At 38.8% G+C, this 19,200-nt stretch overlaps 1 protein-coding gene across 1 annotated transcript in view; it reads right to left on the bottom strand.

Moving 5' to 3' along the window:
- The window catches only part of KIF23 (kinesin family member 23), a 47,469-nt gene that overhangs the window by 12,243 nt on the left and 16,026 nt on the right, over positions 1 to 19,200 (bottom strand). Inside the window, exons 5-11 of the mRNA XM_068964628.1 lie at positions 7,266 to 7,402; positions 6,934 to 7,043; positions 6,403 to 6,573; positions 4,655 to 4,696; positions 3,869 to 3,981; positions 3,610 to 3,731; positions 1,938 to 2,040 (exon numbers count right to left, since the gene is read on the bottom strand). Coding sequence (XP_068820729.1) covers positions 1,938 to 2,040; positions 3,610 to 3,731; positions 3,869 to 3,981; positions 4,655 to 4,696; positions 6,403 to 6,573; positions 6,934 to 7,043; positions 7,266 to 7,402 — 798 coding nt within the window. The remainder of the gene's footprint in view (positions 1 to 1,937; positions 2,041 to 3,609; positions 3,732 to 3,868; positions 3,982 to 4,654; positions 4,697 to 6,402; positions 6,574 to 6,933; positions 7,044 to 7,265; positions 7,403 to 19,200) is intronic.

Here is a 19,200-nt window from a genome sequence, read left to right on the forward strand (position 1 = left end):
CAGCAAAAAACAAAAAGAGTGTGTGTTCAGTCCTTCCGTAACTCCAAGTCACCTGGCTATTACCCCCTACTCTCCTTCCCAGACTCAAGGATCTGTTGTCCTCGAGGCCCTGCCCTCAGTGTTCCTCTTTGTACTCCATGAATAATCTTTTCTTCCCCATTGCTTCAATCATGTCTTCACTAGCAAAACCTAAACCTATAAGCCTCAAGTCAAATCTCTCTCCTTCCATATCTATCTACTTCTGTATCCAATTGCTAGATACCTACACTTAAATATATTTAATATGTTCAACATACAACTCTTACCTGCACCTCAGACTACTCCTTAATTAAGGTTTTCTTTGATTTATCCTCCTCTCTTCCTTCCCCTTTTCACTTTCATGCACTGGAGAAGGAAATGGCAACCCACTCCAGTGTTCTTGCCTGGAGAATCCCCGGGACAGGGGAGCCTGGTGGGCTGCCGTCTATGGTGTCACACAGAGTCAGACATGACTGAAGCGACTTAGCAGCAGCATCTTCCTTCCTCTCCACATCCAGGTGGGCCTGCTTCCAAACTATCTCTTAAGTTTTGGCTGACCTTTGCCTCCAGGTGACAGGACTGCTCATCTGAATTACTGCAAAAGGTTCCCAACTGGTTTTCATCTCTCTAGACTTGCCTCTGATAAATTAATCTGCAACACTGGGAAAATCTCTTTAAAACTGATCCTTCACTGGCTGTGTAACAGCAGAAAGATACAAGTTTTGGAAGTTCAACTAACCTGGGTTCGAACCAGGCTCTAACCTTGGGAAAATTAGTTAACCTCTTCCAGTCTGACAAAATGGGTATGATCCAACCCTGTAAAGTCAGAATCAAGAAATCAAGCCCATATATAGTAGATTCTATGATAAATACTCAGCCCTTAATAATCAGTAGTCACCATTATGCCTTCAACAAGAAGTTCACACTAATGTGATAGTCTGGGGTCTTCATGAACTTGCCTTGCCCTCCTGCCTCAGGGGCCACAGTTCACCAACCCACGCCCCCCACTTCAGCCGCCCTGACCGTGCCATGTTCTCCCAGGGAGGACGGCTTTAATCCCATCGGTGTTCTAAGAGCTCATGCCTCAGCTCCACGCATTCTTCCCCAAAACCCCATCTCACATACAGCCCCAGAATGGATGGAACGCCCGGCTCTGTATTCCCACAGCACCTGCTGCTCACCTCCCCACGCTCTACTAGCTGTTTGCCTCTTTTGTACTAGGTATGTCTTCAATTCCTGTAACACAGTAGGTACTCTATGAATGTTATTAGCATAAATCATATCATAAATGGCTGTACTAAATGAAAAAAAAAAAACATTTCAAATGGCTTTTGTGTTCAAAGATTTTTCCTATCTTCAGAAGCCGATTTTTTACCACTGTAAATGTTGGAGGAACTATTAAGTCACTTAATTTTATGGAACCAGTACTGGCACTCTAGCCATAGATATAACACCTTCAACAGGAATATAACTTACTCTATATTTAGTCACTTTTCCTCATTCTTAGGCTTCCCTGGTGGCTAAGTAAAGAATCTGCCTGCAATGTAGAAGACCACCTGCAGCAGGTTCAGTCCCTGAGTTGGAAAGATCCCCTAGAGAAGGAATTGGCAACCCACTCCAGTATTCTTATTCTTGCCTGGAAAATCTCACGGACAGAGGAACCTGGAGGGCTACAGTCCATGGGGTCACAAGAGTCAGACATGACTTAGCGACTAAACCACCACCTCATTCTTAGAGGAATTGGTGTAATAGATCAACATGAAACCCACATAACTAAAGAAAAAGCACTAGTCACTTAACTTAGCCTCTAAAGTTTTAGTCAGATTGAGGACAGTTAGGCTTAAACCATCAATAAGTAGGCAATAAACTGGCACTGCAAGTTTTTGAAAGTTGTAGCAATAAGTAAATACTATGCTCACCAGCTTCACGTAATCTGTTCCCTTCTGCTTTTGTCCGGTTAGTTCTTTCACTTCCAGCAAGATCTACCAAGGACAACTGACTAATAGTGATTTGTTCTTTTTCCTGAAGGGAAGATAATGCCAATCACATGAGTTATAACTGGTTTACAGTGTTCTTTATATTCAAGTGGAATTAAGTCTTAGGTTTACATAATACAAAATGCATAAAAAGGGGGAAGGATACATGTCTGGGGGGAACAGTTTACTAAAAGCATATGATAAATATCCTCATGACATTACTTGCAGACTATGTTATATTGTAAGCTCCACAAGAACAGGAACTCTGTCTTTTAACCACTTCATCTCCAGCACCTTGCACAGTTTCAAGTACTCAGAAGGAGCTCAATAAATGTCTGCTAAATAGTTTAGAGCAAGACTAAATATTTGTATAATGAGAGATTTAATAATCTTACAGCCTAATAATTTCATAATACTCTAATAACTTATAAGAAAGTCAAGAGACACATAACTGATATTACTAATACATTAGATGTGATTCAGAGGAAAGCAAGTGGATAGAAACTTAGAAGCATTTTCTAGCTAACATTTATCAAGTGCTGACTGTAAGCCAAGCAATGGACTAAGAACTTTACATGCCTCACCTCCTTTAATCCTCACAGCATTACAACTGGAATTTTGTTGCGAAAAAGGTTTACAAATCTTTATAAATATCTAATAGAGGAGATAAAATGTTATGATTCATTGTTTTTCTCTGAAGACTCATTTTGTATGTAGAAATTATTACACAGAAGTTATTTATTACGTAGAGGAGTTTATTACAACTAGGTAAGACAGCTAGTAAAGGTATACAAACCAGAATTCAAATCCTGGTGGTCTTTAGTACCATGCTGTACCATCTACTGCCATCTGAAAACCTTTGTGATATACCACAATTTCATGGTCTGTTTTGAATGGGATTACATTTTAATACCTTAAACTCATTAAATGATTTTTACATTCAGGGTCAGATGCTGTTACTAATTAAGCCTTGCAGCATGACAGGCCCAGCATTAAACAGTGACCAGCAGCTGCGGGCTCCACTGGCCTGTCACCAAGACAGAACAGTCTAGAACTGACCACTCCTGGAAAGTTTGTTGGTAACATTTTAAAAACAGGAACAATTTCTACATACAAAATGAGTCTTCAGAGAAAAACAATGAATCATAACATATATCTCCTCTATTAGATATTTATAAAGATTTATAAACCTCTTTCACAACGAAATTCCAGGTTCTAAGATTTAACAGCTGATTTCTTAGAACAAGAGTCTCCCTGGTAGCTCAGATGGTAAAGAATCTGCCTACAAGGCGGGAGACCCAGGTTCTGTTCCTGGGTTGGGAAGATCCCCTGGAGAAGGGAATGGCAACCCACTCCAGTATTCTTGCCTGGAGAATTCCCTGGACAGAGGAGCCTGGAGGGCTACAGTCCGTGGGGTGTCAAACAGACGACTGAGTCATGAGCAACTGACACTTCTAGAACTATCTACCTAATTAATGGAACATTTTTAAAATGTCATCACCTACACATAAGGTAACTCTAGCACAGTATTCAGTGTAATGAAACCTTCATGATTTAACTCTAATTCCTACATTAAGGATTCAGAACAGGAAAACTCCACACATTAAACCTTTACCTGTAAGACGTTGTCTCCATCTGCATCCAAGGGAGCCTGAACTAATTTAATGTTGAACACACTATGGGAACGGCTAGACTCATGATTCAAATGTGTGTTAGCAATTCGTCGCTTTTTCTGGCCTACAGTGAGAGAGAAATCATTGCTCATTTCAGTGTATATACTTTCTACCAAACTAAAAAGTACTGTCAGTAGAGTAGCAACATTCAGGATTATATTTATCACTTTATATATTGGTACTTCTAACCCTGCTTCTAACCTCTCCAGAAAACTTCAAAAGCCTCCTCAGTGGATTTCACTTCTACTTCTGTACATCCTGCAACGTACATGTTATGGTTCTTGTCTTCACGAAGCAGTTTAGATTGTGGAGGTCTAGGGGAAAGAAAAAAACATTAGTTTCCTAAACTATCTCAGGACTTAAGGACTAAAATGTCAGGTAACATGATATCCATTCTTACAATGAGAATAAGCCTAAGCAAGACTCCAGAAGAATATTACACTTGGATAAGGATAAGGATATACAGTTAAGATTAGTTACATAACAGGAATCTATTTTGTTATAAAAGCTTTGCTCTAATTCATTCCTACAAAGCACATGAAACAACACTTACTAAACAGAGATCAAAGTAGTGGTAAGCACCATCACATGCAAAGGTTAAGCATTAAAATCTAGCATTTTCTTAATTTTAAAAGATCAACAGATTGAGCTGGTTCTGTCACCAAAAAACCAAATTCAGAAGGAGTTTGGTATATACCAGGAGTGGCAATCCTTTCAAAGTGGCTGGTCAAGTTTTACTCTTAAGGTAGGATGGAGATGGGAAAGATGCTGCCTGTTTGGCCTCAGTAGTGTGAATAGTAGGGGCAGAAACAGTTACCAGCCACCATTATTCAGCCAGTGGCAGATTTCTCAGGAAGGAGGGGCTTATATAAGGTAGCAGCCGGCCCAGGACCAATGGAAAATCACCTGCATGCGAACATGCCACAATGCCAACCACTAGTATAACTGCACCCTTCTCCTTAAGAAAAGAGTCAACACATCACATACACAAAATCTGTGTTCCTCATGGGTGTGCTGCAACTGTTCCACCTACCAAAGGAATAAGGCAGAAGTTACTGTTTCTACAGCAGCCATCTCATAACAACACATTCAGCCTAGAGTATGTGACAGTTACAGTGAGTCATATCTTAAAAATTCTTTATTGTATTAAAAACTAAACCTTAAATCAGCTCCAAAAAAAAACCCAAAACAGGTTAAACACCACCCTAACAAAATGAATTCACTGCCAGATAAGCACCCTGTTAGTTCATTCATGGTGTTACCAGGAAGGTTACAAGGCACACAGTCACATTTGTCAGTCTTCATTCACATAATATAAACAAGATAGGCTTCTTAGAAAACAATCCCATCTGGAACAGATCGAACAGAAACTTGGTGCATGTGCAGAGTGCAAGTGATTGGTAGCAACAAATGACATCAAAAAAGTTTGGGAAAACGGGTACATACAACTGACACTTTGAAACAAGTAAGTAATTAGTCTGTGGTGGTTTAGTTGACAAATCATGTCTGACTCTTAGGACCCCATGGACTGTAGCCTGCCAGGCTCCTCTGTCCATAGGATTCCCCAGGCAAGAATACTGGAGTGGGTTGCTATTTCCTTCTCCCAGGATCTTTCCAACCCAGGGATCGATCCCAGGTCTCCTGCATTGCAGGTGGATTCTTCACCAACTGAGCCACCAGGGAAGCCTGATAATAATTTAGTCTATAAAGTCTCTAATATAAATACTAAGTTAAAAAGTAATTTGTCTATGAATTAGTATATAAACTGTAATATAAGTATTATATTTATAATATAAAGTAGATATACTGACACCTCAGTGTAACGGTTTTCCAAATGTAGCTGTTGCTTAAATAATATCTGATTGAGTCATATACGTGAAAGTTAAATATATAATACAGGTCTTCACATTATTGACGGCTTAAGAGGCCCTAACAGAGACAGCACTGAAGACAAGCATCAGCTTAAGACTATGAACAAGGTACTGTTGGACATGAGACTCCTGAGTCCACTCTGGCACAAAGGTAATCTGTAATGCCAGACTGTAGTTAGCCTTCAATCTCAGCAGGGCAAGACCCAAGGAAATCTAAGGCTTAGTCTTTTAACTCTGATGCAATGACAATACAGATGTCGCTTCTTATTAATCAATGATGGAAGGTCTGTGACTATTAGTTGTGCAGACAGCAGCTTTAGGCTCCATTCTGTGGAGATCACCAGGACAGATTAGGAGCTGCAAATTCCCAACATTACGCGTTAGGTTATTGAAAGGTAGCCCCAAGGCACATCTATAGGGACACTTCTTTATACAGTTAAGATCCTTCTCAAAATACAGCCTAGGGCCAAGAGTTTTCAAAAGTAAAGTGAAAGTGAAGTCACTTAGTCGTGTCCAACTCTTTGCGACCCCGTGGACTGTAGCCCACCAGGCTCCTCCATCCACGGGATTCTCCAGGCAAGAATACTGGAGTGGGTTGCCATTTCCTTCTCCAAAAGTAAAGTCTAAGGCAAATATTCTCCTTAGATGCTTTAACCCACTGGTTTTCCTAATACAACTAACTACATATCAAGTAAATAACAGAACTATTCACCACACACCAACTGCATGATATATGAGTTATATTTCATTTTGAAAACAGAAGTAAGCTTTATCCCCATTTATAGCTGAGGAAACTAAGGTCAATGATGTGAAGTGGCTTCATCAAGGTTAGTCAGCTAAGAAGGAACTCTCTCCACTACTTACTTAGGCTTTATGGGATCAAATGGCACCTCTTCCAATAGATCATATATGTAATTATTATATATTTCAATATAAGAGACAAATACACCATAGACACTATCTTCATCAACCTCTTCTGCTTTGCAAAATTCTTGCACATTTATCATATCTGCAAACTCTGGATCTACTTGTCGTCTGGAAAAAGAAAAAAAAAGTCTCAATCTCATCTTACACATTATGAGAAATAACCTTTATTACAAGCAAGAATGCACAGAGCAACTTTATTCATACTCATGGCTGGGCCAACGTTCTCCCATGTTTTCCCAGATACACAGCACAGACTTTTACACCTTCTTTCACCCAGAATGGCACCTTTTCCCTACACAGTGATTCAAGGGCAGTGCATTCAAAACCAAATAGAACATCTGAGCAAACATAATTAAGAACATCCCTCAACTTTTATCTCACTAAAGTCAACTGTCACACCAACTTCTCCACTTCTGACCACCAGACAGGGTTCCCATGAGGCCAGTATTACAAAATATAATTACTTACTTGCTAGAGGGAGTCTTTGGATTGGGTGTGGCTTCTCTCTTCTGCCGTTCTAATAAAGCATCAACTTCACATTGTATATCCATACTATTCCTATCATTAGATTTAAAAACCTGAAGTGAGGGTAAAAATCAGACCATAATTTTTAGACTTTGTCATAAATAGTAAGAAATATATTTAAGAAACAAGACAGTTAACATTTAAACATATTTAAGGTTTTGAAAGGTTTTCAGTGCCTTAGTTCTCCCTTAATAATTATAGTCACAGGTATTTTGGCACCTATGTCTTTTAGTGAGAGTCACAATTTAATTTAAAACACACACACACACACTTACGTATCGCTTAGCTTGAAATGACCCTATACTGTTAAAGAGCATGTGCAAACAGCGAGGAAGCAGCCCTCCTTCCCCTGGAGAACCAGTCATAGTGTGAGTTTTTCCACTTCCCGTCACGCCATATGTAAAAAGGAGACCTACAACAAAAGAAGCCACAATTATATAGTGAAAGTCACAACGGATTCTATCTTAAAAGTTCTTCTCTTATAATATTTCTAATACTGTATTAGATAACAATATTAACTACTCCATAGCTCAACAAATAAGGTAAATGCTGACAACCATAAACGGAGAAATCACAGTAAAACAGTAATAGGGAGGCTTTGACAGCCCACTTACATCAATGGACAGACCATCCACACAGAAAATCAATAAGGAAAGACAGGCCTTATATGACACTTTTCACCAAAGAGACTTAACTGATATTTATAGAACATCCTGTCCAAAAGCAACAGAATACACATTCTTTGCAGGTGCGCATGAAACATTTTCCAGGATAGATCATATGCTGGATAACAAGTCTCAGTCAATTTAAGAAAACTGAAATCATATCAGACATCTTTTCTGACCAGAACACTAGAAGATTAGAAATGGATCACAAGAAAAAAAACTGTCAAAAAAACCCAAACAAGTGGAGGCTAAACAATGCTACTAAATAACTGATAGATCACTGAAGAAATCAAAGAGAAAATCAAAGAATACCTAAAGATAAATGACAACAAAAACATAATAATTAAAAACCTATGTGATGCAGGAAAAGCTGTTCTAACAGGGAAGATTATAGCAATACAGTCTTACCTCAGAAAACAAGAAAAATCTCAAAAAACTTAACCTTACACCTAAAGCAACTTCGTTGCTCAGTCGGTAAAGAATCTGCCTGCAATGCAGGAGACCCAGGTTCAATTCCTGGGTCGGGAAGATCCCCTGGAGAAGGAAATGGCAACCCACTCCGGTATTCTTGCCAGGAGAATCACATGGACAGAGGAGCTTACAGTCCATGGGGTCACAAGAGTCGGACACGACTTAGCAACTAAACCACCACCATCACCACCAAAACAACTAGATAAAGAACCAAAACCCAAAGCAAGTAGAAGGAAAGAATTTATAAAGATTAGAGCAGAATTAAACAGATAAAACAACAGAAAGGAGCAATAAAACTAAAATCTGGTTTGCTGGCCAATCACAAGTACTAAAATTGAAACTGACTGAAAAAATCCCAACAAAAAGGTCCAGAAACAGATGGCTTCACAGGCAAATATCAAACATTTAAAGAAGAGTTAATATCTATCCCTCTGAAACTATCCCCAAAAAATTGCAGAGGAAATAATCCCATTCTATGAGGCCATTATAATCCTGATTTAAAAAGTCAAGAATACCTCCAAAAAAAATTACACAAATGAATATGCTGCTCATCTTTTGATAAACAAAGACACAAAAATCCTCAGCAAAGTACTAGCAAGGCGAACCTAATAATACATTAAAAGCATCACACACCATGATCAAGAGGGATTTATCCCAAGTATGCAATGATTTTTCAATATCCGCAGATCACTCAGTGTGATACACTACATTAATAAACTAAAGAATAAAAGCCATATATATGATCATCTCAATAGATGCAGAAATGCCTTTGAAAAAAGTCAGCAAGCATTCGATAAACTGTCCAGAAAGTGGGTACTAACAGAACACAATAAAGGCCATATGTGAAAAACCTACAGCTAACGTCACTTACTCAATGGTGGAAAGTGGAATGAATTCCCATTAAGCTCAGGAACAAGAAAAGTATGTCCACTATCGCCAGTTTTATTCAACATAGTTTTGGAAGTCCTAGCCACAGAAAACAGGGAAGAAAGGAATCCAAACTGGAAAAGAAGATCCAGCAATCTCACTACTGGGAATATACCTGGAGAAAACTATAATTCAAAAAGATACATGCCCCTCAGTGTTTACTGCAAGACTGCAATAGCCAGGACATGGAAGCAACCTAAATGTCCATCAACAGAGGAAGCGATAAAGAAATTGTGGTATACATACACATGGAATATTACTCAGCCATTAAAATTCATGAAATAATGCCATTTGCATAATACTGATTGACCTGTAGATTATCAGACTAAGTGAAGTTAAGTCAAATATGACATGATATTGCTTATATGCAGAATCTAAAAAAAAAAAAAAAAGATAAATGTACCTACTTAGAAAACAAACGAACTCACAGGCTTAGAAAACAAACTTAACAAGGTTGCCAAAGGGAAGGTGTAAATTGGTAGTTTGGGATTGACATATAGACACTACTTATTTAAATCAGATAACCAACAAGGACCTACTATATGGCACAGGAACTCTAGTCAGTATTATGTAATAACCTAAACTGGGAAAGAACCTGAAAAAGAACAGATACAAGTATACGCAGAAGTGAACCACTTTGCTGTACTCTAACATGACATTCTTAATCAACTACACTCCAATATAAAATATAAACTTTAAAAAGAGAACTGAATCAGGAAGAAATAGAAAATATGAACAGACCAATAATAACCAAATAGATTAAATCAGTAATCATAAACCTCCCAACAGAGAAAACCCCAGGACAAGATGGTTACACTGAAGAACTCTACCAAACACTCAAAGAGTCACCAGCATCAGTCCTTCTCGAGCTCTTCACAAACATTTGAGAAGGGAACTTTCAAACTCATTCTATGAGGCCAGCATTAACCTGAAACCAAAGCCAGGTTATGACACCACAGGAAATGAGAACTACAAACCGACATCCCTGATGAACACAGGAACAGAAAGTCTCGACAAAGTATCAGCAAACTGAATTCAACAACAGTTAAAAAGAATTATACATAACAACCAAGTGGGATTTATGCCTTGAATGTAAGAATGGTTCAACGTAAGGAAATCAACAAACATATTAATAAAATAAAAGATAAAATCACATGATCATCTCAATAGATGCAGAAAAACAATTTGACAAAATACAACATTCTTTCATGATAAAAACCCTAAGCAGACTGGGTACAGAAGAAACATACCTAAACATAATAAAGTTTCTGAGGAAAATAAAAAAAACTACCCTGAAAAGATATTTTCACCGCCCGCCCCCCCATTCATTTCAGAATTATTTACAATAGCTAAGACATGGAAACAACCTAAGAGTCCACAAACCAATGGACAAAGAAAACATGTTATATAAACACAATGGAATATTATTCAGCCATAATAAGGAAAGGGCTTCCCTGGTGGCTCAGCTGGAAAGAATCTGCCTGCAATGTGGGAGACCTGGGTTCAATCCCTGGATTGAGAAGATACCCTGGAGAAGGGAACAGCTACCACTCCAGTATTTTGGCCTGGAGAATTCCATGGACTGTATAGTCCATGGGGGTCACAAAGAGTAGGACACAACTGAGCGACTTTCACTTTGATAATAAGGAATAAAATCTTGCCATTTGAGACAACCTGGATAAACCTTGAGAGTAGGACATAACTGAGCAACTTTCACTTTCAGAATAAGGAATAAAATCTTGCCATTTGAGACAACCTGGATAAACCTTGAGCACATTATGCTAAGTGAGCTAAGTCAGACAAAAACTCTGATGTCACTTATTTGTGGAATTTTATAAAGCCAAACTTGTAAAAATCAAGTAAAACAGTGGTTACTTGGAAACAGTAAGTGGGAGGAGAGAAGAGATGTTAAGTTTACTACTTGCAACAAGGGTAAATAAGACCTAGAGATACAATGCACAGTACAGTGACTATAGACAACAGCACTGTATTATAATGGAGATAGAAATGGCAACCCACTCCAGTATTCTTGCCTGAGAAATCCTGGCAAGAGGAGCCTGGCAGGCTACAGCCCATGGGTTGCAAAGAGTTGGACACGACTTAGTGACCAAATAACAACTGTATTACAAATATCCAACTAGCTAAGAGACTAGAACTTAATTATTCCAACTACTAAAAATAAAGAATAATTATGAAATATAATAGAGGTACTAATTATTGCTACAATGGCAATCACATTACAATATATAAATGATCTAATTATACATATAAGGTGCTGTAACCTTATAAATATATACAGATTATATTATATATATTTGAATTAAAAAGATAAGTAGCTCTTTGCAATTGTAAAAAAAAAAAAGCACTAGAAAATACAAGAATAATCTCAAGTAAAGAACATAACCTGATATCAAAAGCAACTAGAGAAAGAACAAACAGAACTCAGAGTACAAAGAGAAATCATAAAGGTTGGAGCAGAAATAAATGAAACAGAGATGAAGAAAACCACAGAATAGAGCGATGAAACTAAAGGTGGTTATTTGGAAAGGTATACAAAATTCACAAACCTATAGCCAGACTCCTCATGAAAAAAAGGGAGAGGGATCAAATCAAGAAAATTAGAACTGAAATAGGAGACTAGAGAAATACATACAATCAGAAGTTCAGTTCAGTTCAGTCACTCAGTCGTGTCCGACTCTTTGCGACCCCATGAATCGCAGCACACCAGGCCTCCCTGTCCATCACCAACTCCTGGACTTCACTCAAACTCACGTCCATCGAGTTGGTGATGCCATCCAGCCATCTTATCCTCTGTAGTCCCCTTTTCCTCCTGCCCCCAATCCCTCCCAGCATCAGAGTCTTTTCCAATGAGTCAACTCTTCCCATGAGGTGGCCAAAGTACTGGAGTTTCAGCTTTAGCATCATTCCTTCCAAAGAACACCCAGGACTGAGCTCCTTTAGAATGGACTGGTTAGATCTCCTTGCAGTCCAAGGAACTCTCAAAGAGTCTTCTCCAACACCACAGTTCAAAAGCATCAATTCTTCGGCGCTCAGCCTTCTTCACAGTCCAACTCTCACATCCATAGATGACCACTGGAAAAACCATAGCCTTGACTAGACAGACCTTTGTTGGCAAAGTAATGTCTCTGCTTTTCAATATGCTATCTAGGTTGGTCATAACTTTTCTTCCAAGGAGTAAGCGTCTTTTAATTTCATGACTGCACTCACCATCTGCAGTGATTTTGGAGCCCCAAAAAATAAAGTCTGACACTGTTTCCACTGTTTCCCCATCTATTTGCCATGAAATGATGGGACCAAATGCCATGATCCTTGTTTTCTGAACATTGAGCTTTAAGCCAATTTTTTTTTTTTTTTTTTTTACAATTAAGTGTTTGCCAATAAAATGGGTAACAGAGAAGAAATGGACACATTCTTAGAAAGGTATAATCTCCCAAGACTAACTCGGAAAAAGGAAAAAATATGAAAAGACTAATCATAAGTACTGAAATTGAAACTGTGATTAAAACCTCCAGCAAACAAAATTCCAGAATCACATGGCCTCACAGGAAAATTCCATCACACATTTAGGGAAGTGTTAACACCTATCCTTCTGAAAATATTCCAAAAAATTTCAAAATTAGGAACACTCACAAACTCATTCAACAAGGCCACCATCACCCTGACAGCAAAACTAGACAGGGATACCACAAAAAAAAGAGAAAATTACAGGCCATTATCTTTGATGAATAAGGACACAAAAATTCTCAACAAAATACTAGCAAACTGAAATCCAACAATATATTAAAAAAAGTTATAGAGCATAACCAAGTTGGATTCATCCCAGGATTCCAAGAATGATTCAACATACATAAAATCAATGTGATACACCACATTAATAAAAGAAAAGACAAAAGCCACATGTTTAGCGCAACAGCTACAGAAAAAGCATTTGACAAAATTCAATATCCATTCATGACAAAAATCCTTCTGAAACTGGGTATAGAGGGAACATATCTCAATATAATAAAAGCTATTTATGACAAAACCACAGAAAATGGTGAAAAGCTGAAAGCCTTCCCACTAAAATCTGGAATAAGACAAGGATGTCCACTCTCACCACTTCTCTTCAACATAGGATTGGAAGTGCTAGTCACAGCAATCAGACAAGAAAAAGAAATAAAAGGCAGTTACATTGGTTGGAAAGAGGTAAAATTGTCATTATACACAGATGACATGATAACATATACAGAAAACCCTAAAGTAGTTTTTCCACACAAAACCACTAGAACTGATAAACAAATTCAGCAAGCTGTAGCAGGATACAAGATTAATCTTGTATCCATACAGAAATCAGTTCCATTCTAACAATGAAATAGCAAACAGTGAATGTAAATAAACAAGAAATGGAGGGACTGGGAAGCCTGGCATGGGATTGTGAAGAGTTGGACACTTGGCATCTGAACAACAACAAATAAACAATCCCTTTTAAACTCACACCAAAAAACATAAAATGCTTAGGAATGAATCTCACCAAGGAGGTAAAAGACTTATATAGTGAGAACTACAAACCATTAATAAAGGAAATTAAAGATGATTCAAAGAAATAGAAAGATATATGCCATGGTCATGGATTGGAAAAACTAATTTTTCAAAAAGGGCCTGATTACCCAAAGCACTCTACAGATTTATATGTGACTTCTATTAAATTACCAATGGTACTTTTCACAAAAAACAATTCAGTTCAGTCGCTCAGTCGTGTCCGATTCTTTGCAACCCCATGAATCGCAGCATGCCATGCCTCCCTGTCCATCACCAACTCCCAGAGTTCACTCAGACTCGCGTCCATTGAGTCAGTGATGCCATCCAGCCATCTCATCCTCTGTCATCCCCTTTTCCTCCTGCCCCCAATCCCTCCCAGCGTCAGAGTCTTTTCCAATGAGTCAACTCTTCCCATGAGGTGGCCAAAGTACTGGAGTTTCAGCTTTAGCATCATTCTTTCCAAAGAACACCCAGGACTGAGCTCCTTTAGAATGGACTGGTTAGATCTCCTTGCAGTCCAAGGAACTCTCAAGAGTCTTCTCCAACACCACAGTTCAAAAGCATCAATTCTTCGGCGCTCAGCCTTCTTCACAGTCCAACTCTCACATCCATACATGACCACTGGAAAAACCATAGCCTTGACTAGACGGACCTTTGTTGGCAAAGTAATGTCTCTGCTTTTCAATATGCTGTCTAGGTTGCTCATAACTTTCCTTCCAAGGAGTAAGCATCTTTTAATTTCACGGCTGCAGTCACCATCTGCAGTGATTTTGGAGCCCCCCAAAATAAAGTCTGACACTGTTTCCCCATCTATTTCCCATGAAGTGTTGGGAGTAGATGCCATGATCTTTGTTTTCTGAATGTTGAGCTTTAAGCCAACTTTTTCACTCTCCATTTTCACTTTCATCAAGAGGCTTTTTAGTTCCTCTTCACTTTCTGCCATAAGGGTGGTGTCATCTGCATATCTGAGGTTATTGATATTTCTCCCAGCAATCTTGATTCCAGCTTGTGCTTCTTCCAGCCCAGCGTTTCTCATGATGTACTCTGCATAGAAGTTAAATAAGCCGGGTGACAATATACAGCCTTGACATACTCCTTTTCCTATTTGGAATCAGTCTGTTGTTCCATGTCCAGTTCTAACTGTTGCTTCCTGACCTGCATATAGGTTTCTCAAGAGGCAGGCTAGGTGGTCTGGTATTCCCATCTCTTTCAGAATTTTCCACAGTTTATTGTGATCCACACAGTCAAAGGCTTTGGCATAGTCAATAAAGCAGAAATAGATGTTTTTCTGAAACTCTCTTCCTTTTTCCAGGATCCAGCGGATGTTGGCAATTTGATCTCTGGCTCCTGTGCCTTTTGTAAAGCCAGCTTGAACATCTGGAAGTTCATGGTTCATGTATTGCTGAAGCCTAGCTTGGAGAATTTTGAGCATCACTTTACTAGTGTGTGAGATGAGTGCAATTGTGTGGTAGTTTGAGCATTCTTTGGCATTGCCTTTCTTTGGGATTGGAATGAAAACTGACCTTTTCCAGTCCTGTAGCCACTGCTGAGTTTTCCAAATTTGCTGGCATATTGAGTATAGCACTTTCACAGCATCATCTTTCAGGATTTGAAATAGCTCAACTGGAATTCCATCATCTCCACTAGCTTTGTTCGTAAGTGATGCTTTCTAAGGCCCACTTGTTCACATTGCAGGATGTCTGGCTCTAGGTGAGTGATCACACCATCTTGATTATCTTGGTCGTGAAGATCTTTTTTATATAGTTCTTCTGTATTCTTGCCACCTCTTCTTAATATCTTCTGCTTCTGTTAGGTCCATACCATTTCTGTCCTTTATCGAGCCCATCTTTGCATGAAATGTTCCCTTGGTGTCTCTAATTTTCTTGAAGAGATCTCTAGTCTTTCCCATTCTGTTGTTTTCCTCTATTTCTTTGCACTGATGGCTGAGGAAGGCTTTCTTATTTCCCCAAAATAGAACAAATAATACTAAAATTAACATGAAACCAAAAGACCCAGAATTGCCAAAGCAATCCTGAGGAAAAAGAACAAAGCAGGAGACATAACTCTCTCAGACTTCAGATAATACTACAAGGCTATAGTAATCAAAATAATAAGATATTGGCACGAAAACAGATAGGTAGGTCTACAGAACAAAATAGAGAACCCCAAAGCAAACCCACACACCTATAAACAACTAATCTTTTTTTAACAACCAATCTTTGATAAAGGAAGCAAGAATATACAATGGAGAAAAGACAGTGTCTTTGGCAAGTGGTATTGGGAAAGAGGACAGCCACATGTAAATCGATGAAGGGAGAACATACCCTCACACCATACACAAAAATAAACTCGAAATGGCTTAATAATATAACCAATCCTAAGACACTGGGAGTTCCCTAGTGGTCTACTGGTTAGGATTTGGTGCTTTCACTGTGGCGGCCCAGGTTCAATCCCTGGTTGGGTAACTATCCTGCATGCCAGATGGAATGGGCAGAAAGCAAACAAATAAGAGGATATCATAAAACTTCTAGAAGAGAACACAGGCAAGATGTTTTTGACATAAACAGTAACAAATGTTTTCTTGGGTTAGTCTCCCAAGGCAATAAAGATAAAACCAAAAAGAAACAAATGGGACCTAACCAAACTTACAAGTTTTGCACAGAAAAGGAAACCATCAGCAAAATGAAGAGACAACCAACAGACTGTGAGAAAACATTTGCAAAAGATGTGACCAACAAGGGATTAATGTCCAAAATACAAACAACCCATGCACCTTGCTTATTTAACTTATATGCAGAGTACATCATGTGACATGACAGGCTGGATGAAGCACAAGCTGGAATCAAGATTGCAGGGAGAAATATCAATAACCTCAGATATGCAGGTGAGCCCACCCTTACAACAGAAAGCAAAAAGGAACTAAAGAGCCTCTTGATGAAGGTGAAAGAGGAGAGTGAAAAAGCTGGCTTAAAACTCGACAATCAAAAAACTAAGATCATGGAATCTGATCCCATCACTTCATGGCAAATAGATGGGGACACAATGGAAACAGAGAGACTTTATTTTCTTGGGCTCCAAAATCATTGCAGATGGTGACTGCAGCCATGAAATTAAAAGACGCTTGCTCCTTGGAAGAAAAGCTGTGACAAACCTAGACAGTGTATTAAAAAGCAGACATTACTTTGCCAACGAAAGTCCATATAATCAAAGCTATGGTTTTTCCAATAGTCATGTATGGATGTGAGAGTTTGACCATAAAGAAGGCTGAGTGCCAAAGAACTGATGCGTTTGAACTGTGGTGTTGGAGAAAACTCTTGAGAGTCCCTTGGACTGCAAGGAGACCAAACCAGTCAATCCTAAAGGATATCAGTCCTAAATGTTCATTAGAAGGACTGATGCTGAAGCTCCAATACTTTGGCCACCTGATGCGAAGAGCCAACATCACTGGAAAAGACCCTGATGCTGGGAAGGATTGAAGGCAGAAGGAGAAAGGGATGACAGAGGATGAGATGGTTGGATGGCATCACTGACTCAATGGACATGAGTCTGAGCAAGCTCTGGGAGATGGTGAAGGACAGGGAAGCCTGGCGTGCTGCAGTACGTGGGGTCACAGAGCAGACACAACTGAGCAATTGAACAACAATAACATGCATCTCTTTTACAAAAACAATCAACCCAATCATAACATGGACAGAAGACCTAAACAGACATCTCCCCAAAGATGACATACAGATGGCCCAGAGGCACATGAAAAGATGATCAGCATCACCAGTTCTTAGAGAAATGCAATTCAGAACTAAAATAAGGTACCACTTTATACCAGTCAGAATGGCCCTCATCAAGAAGTCTACAAACAACAAATGCTGGAGAGGGTCTGGAGAAAAGGGAACTCTTCTATATTGTTGGTGGGTTTTTAAATTGGTATACCGCTAAGGACAACAGTATGGAGGTTACTTAAAAACCTAAATTAGAGCTATTAAAGATGCAGCAATCCCATTCCTGGACATATATCTAAAGAAAACCATGTTGTGAAAGGATACATGCACCCCAGTGTTCATGGTTTACAATAGCCAAGACATGGATACAACATAAATGTTCACTGATAGATGAATAGATAAAGATGGTGTACACACATACATACACAGAGATACTGGAATACCACTCAGCCACAAAAAGAAGAGAATGAAACAGTGCCATTGCAGCAACAAGGATGGATTTAGAGATGACCATACTAAGTCGGAAAAAGACAAATAACATGATAAAACTTATATGTGGAACTGAAATATGACACAAATCAGCATATCTACAAAACAAAAACAGACTCACAGATATAGAGAACAGATTTGTGGTCTCAGAGGGAAGGGAGTACTAGAGGGAAGAAGTAGGAGTTTGGAGTTAGCAGAGGCAAATTATTATACATAGGATGATGAACAAGGTCCTCTTATATAGCACAAGGAAATATATTTACTATCCTGTGACAACCATAACTGAAAATATAAAAAAGAATATACATGTGTATAACTGAGTCACTCTGCAGTACAGAAGAAATTAATGTAACACTGTAAAACTATACGTCATTTAAAAAAAAAAGGCACTCCCAACAAACAAAAGTCCAAGACCAGACAGTTTCACAGGAGAATTTTATCAAATGTTTAGAGAATAGTTCACATCTATTCTTCTGAAACTCCTCTAAAACTGCAGAGAAAGGAACTCTCCCAGACTCATTCTATAAGGCCATTATAATCCTGATACCAAAATCAGAGAAATTATCACAAAAAGGAAAACTACAGGCAAACATGACTGAGGAGTATAGATGCAAAAATTTTCAACAAAATACTAGGCAAAGCACAGCCAACAATACATTATCAACTACAAACTGGCACTTGCCAAGAGCATTTGCCAGCAACTGAACAACAACAGCATTTGCCACCTGAACCCTATGCTGCTTCAGCTGCCAACCTTCAACACCCACCCTGGGGAATTCAGGGTGGAGAGTGAGTCACTCTGTGCTCTAGGGAAACTGGTGGAACAGGTCTTTAGATAGTTATTTTCAGAAACTGATTTCATGATCCAAATCCTTGCCTGTCTTCATATCTAGAAAATCACTAAATCCCTTCATAGTGACATCAGCTAATGACTAGCAGAAAAGCTCTTTTAAAGTAAGGGCTTGATTGCATTGAACTCCCCCTTCACCAAAATCTTTTTGTTGGCTTTCCCCCACTACCTCTTTAAGCCAGTCTCTCAGCTTTCTGAGGTGCTGTCTCCTGGGCTGCAGTCCTCATTTTGCCCCAAATAAAACTTAACTCGCAACTTGGAAAACTCGTCTTTTCAGTCAACACATAAGAAGGATCTTAAACTATTATCAAGTGGGATTTATCTCAAGAATACAGCATTTTTCAGTTCCCACAAATCAATCAGCGTGATACACCACATTAGCAAACTGAGGAATAAATGCAGAAAATGCTTTTGTCAAAAACCTCTCCAGAAAGTGGGCATAGAGGGAACACACCTCAACATAATAAAGGCCATATATGACAAACCTGCAGTTTATGCCCATACTCAATGGTGAAAAACTGAAAGCATTCCCTCTAAGATTAGGAACAAGATG

Source organism: Capricornis sumatraensis, chromosome 2 (genome assembly GCF_032405125.1).
Source record: "Capricornis sumatraensis isolate serow.1 chromosome 2, serow.2, whole genome shotgun sequence".
NCBI lineage: Eukaryota > Metazoa > Chordata > Mammalia > Artiodactyla > Bovidae > Capricornis > Capricornis sumatraensis.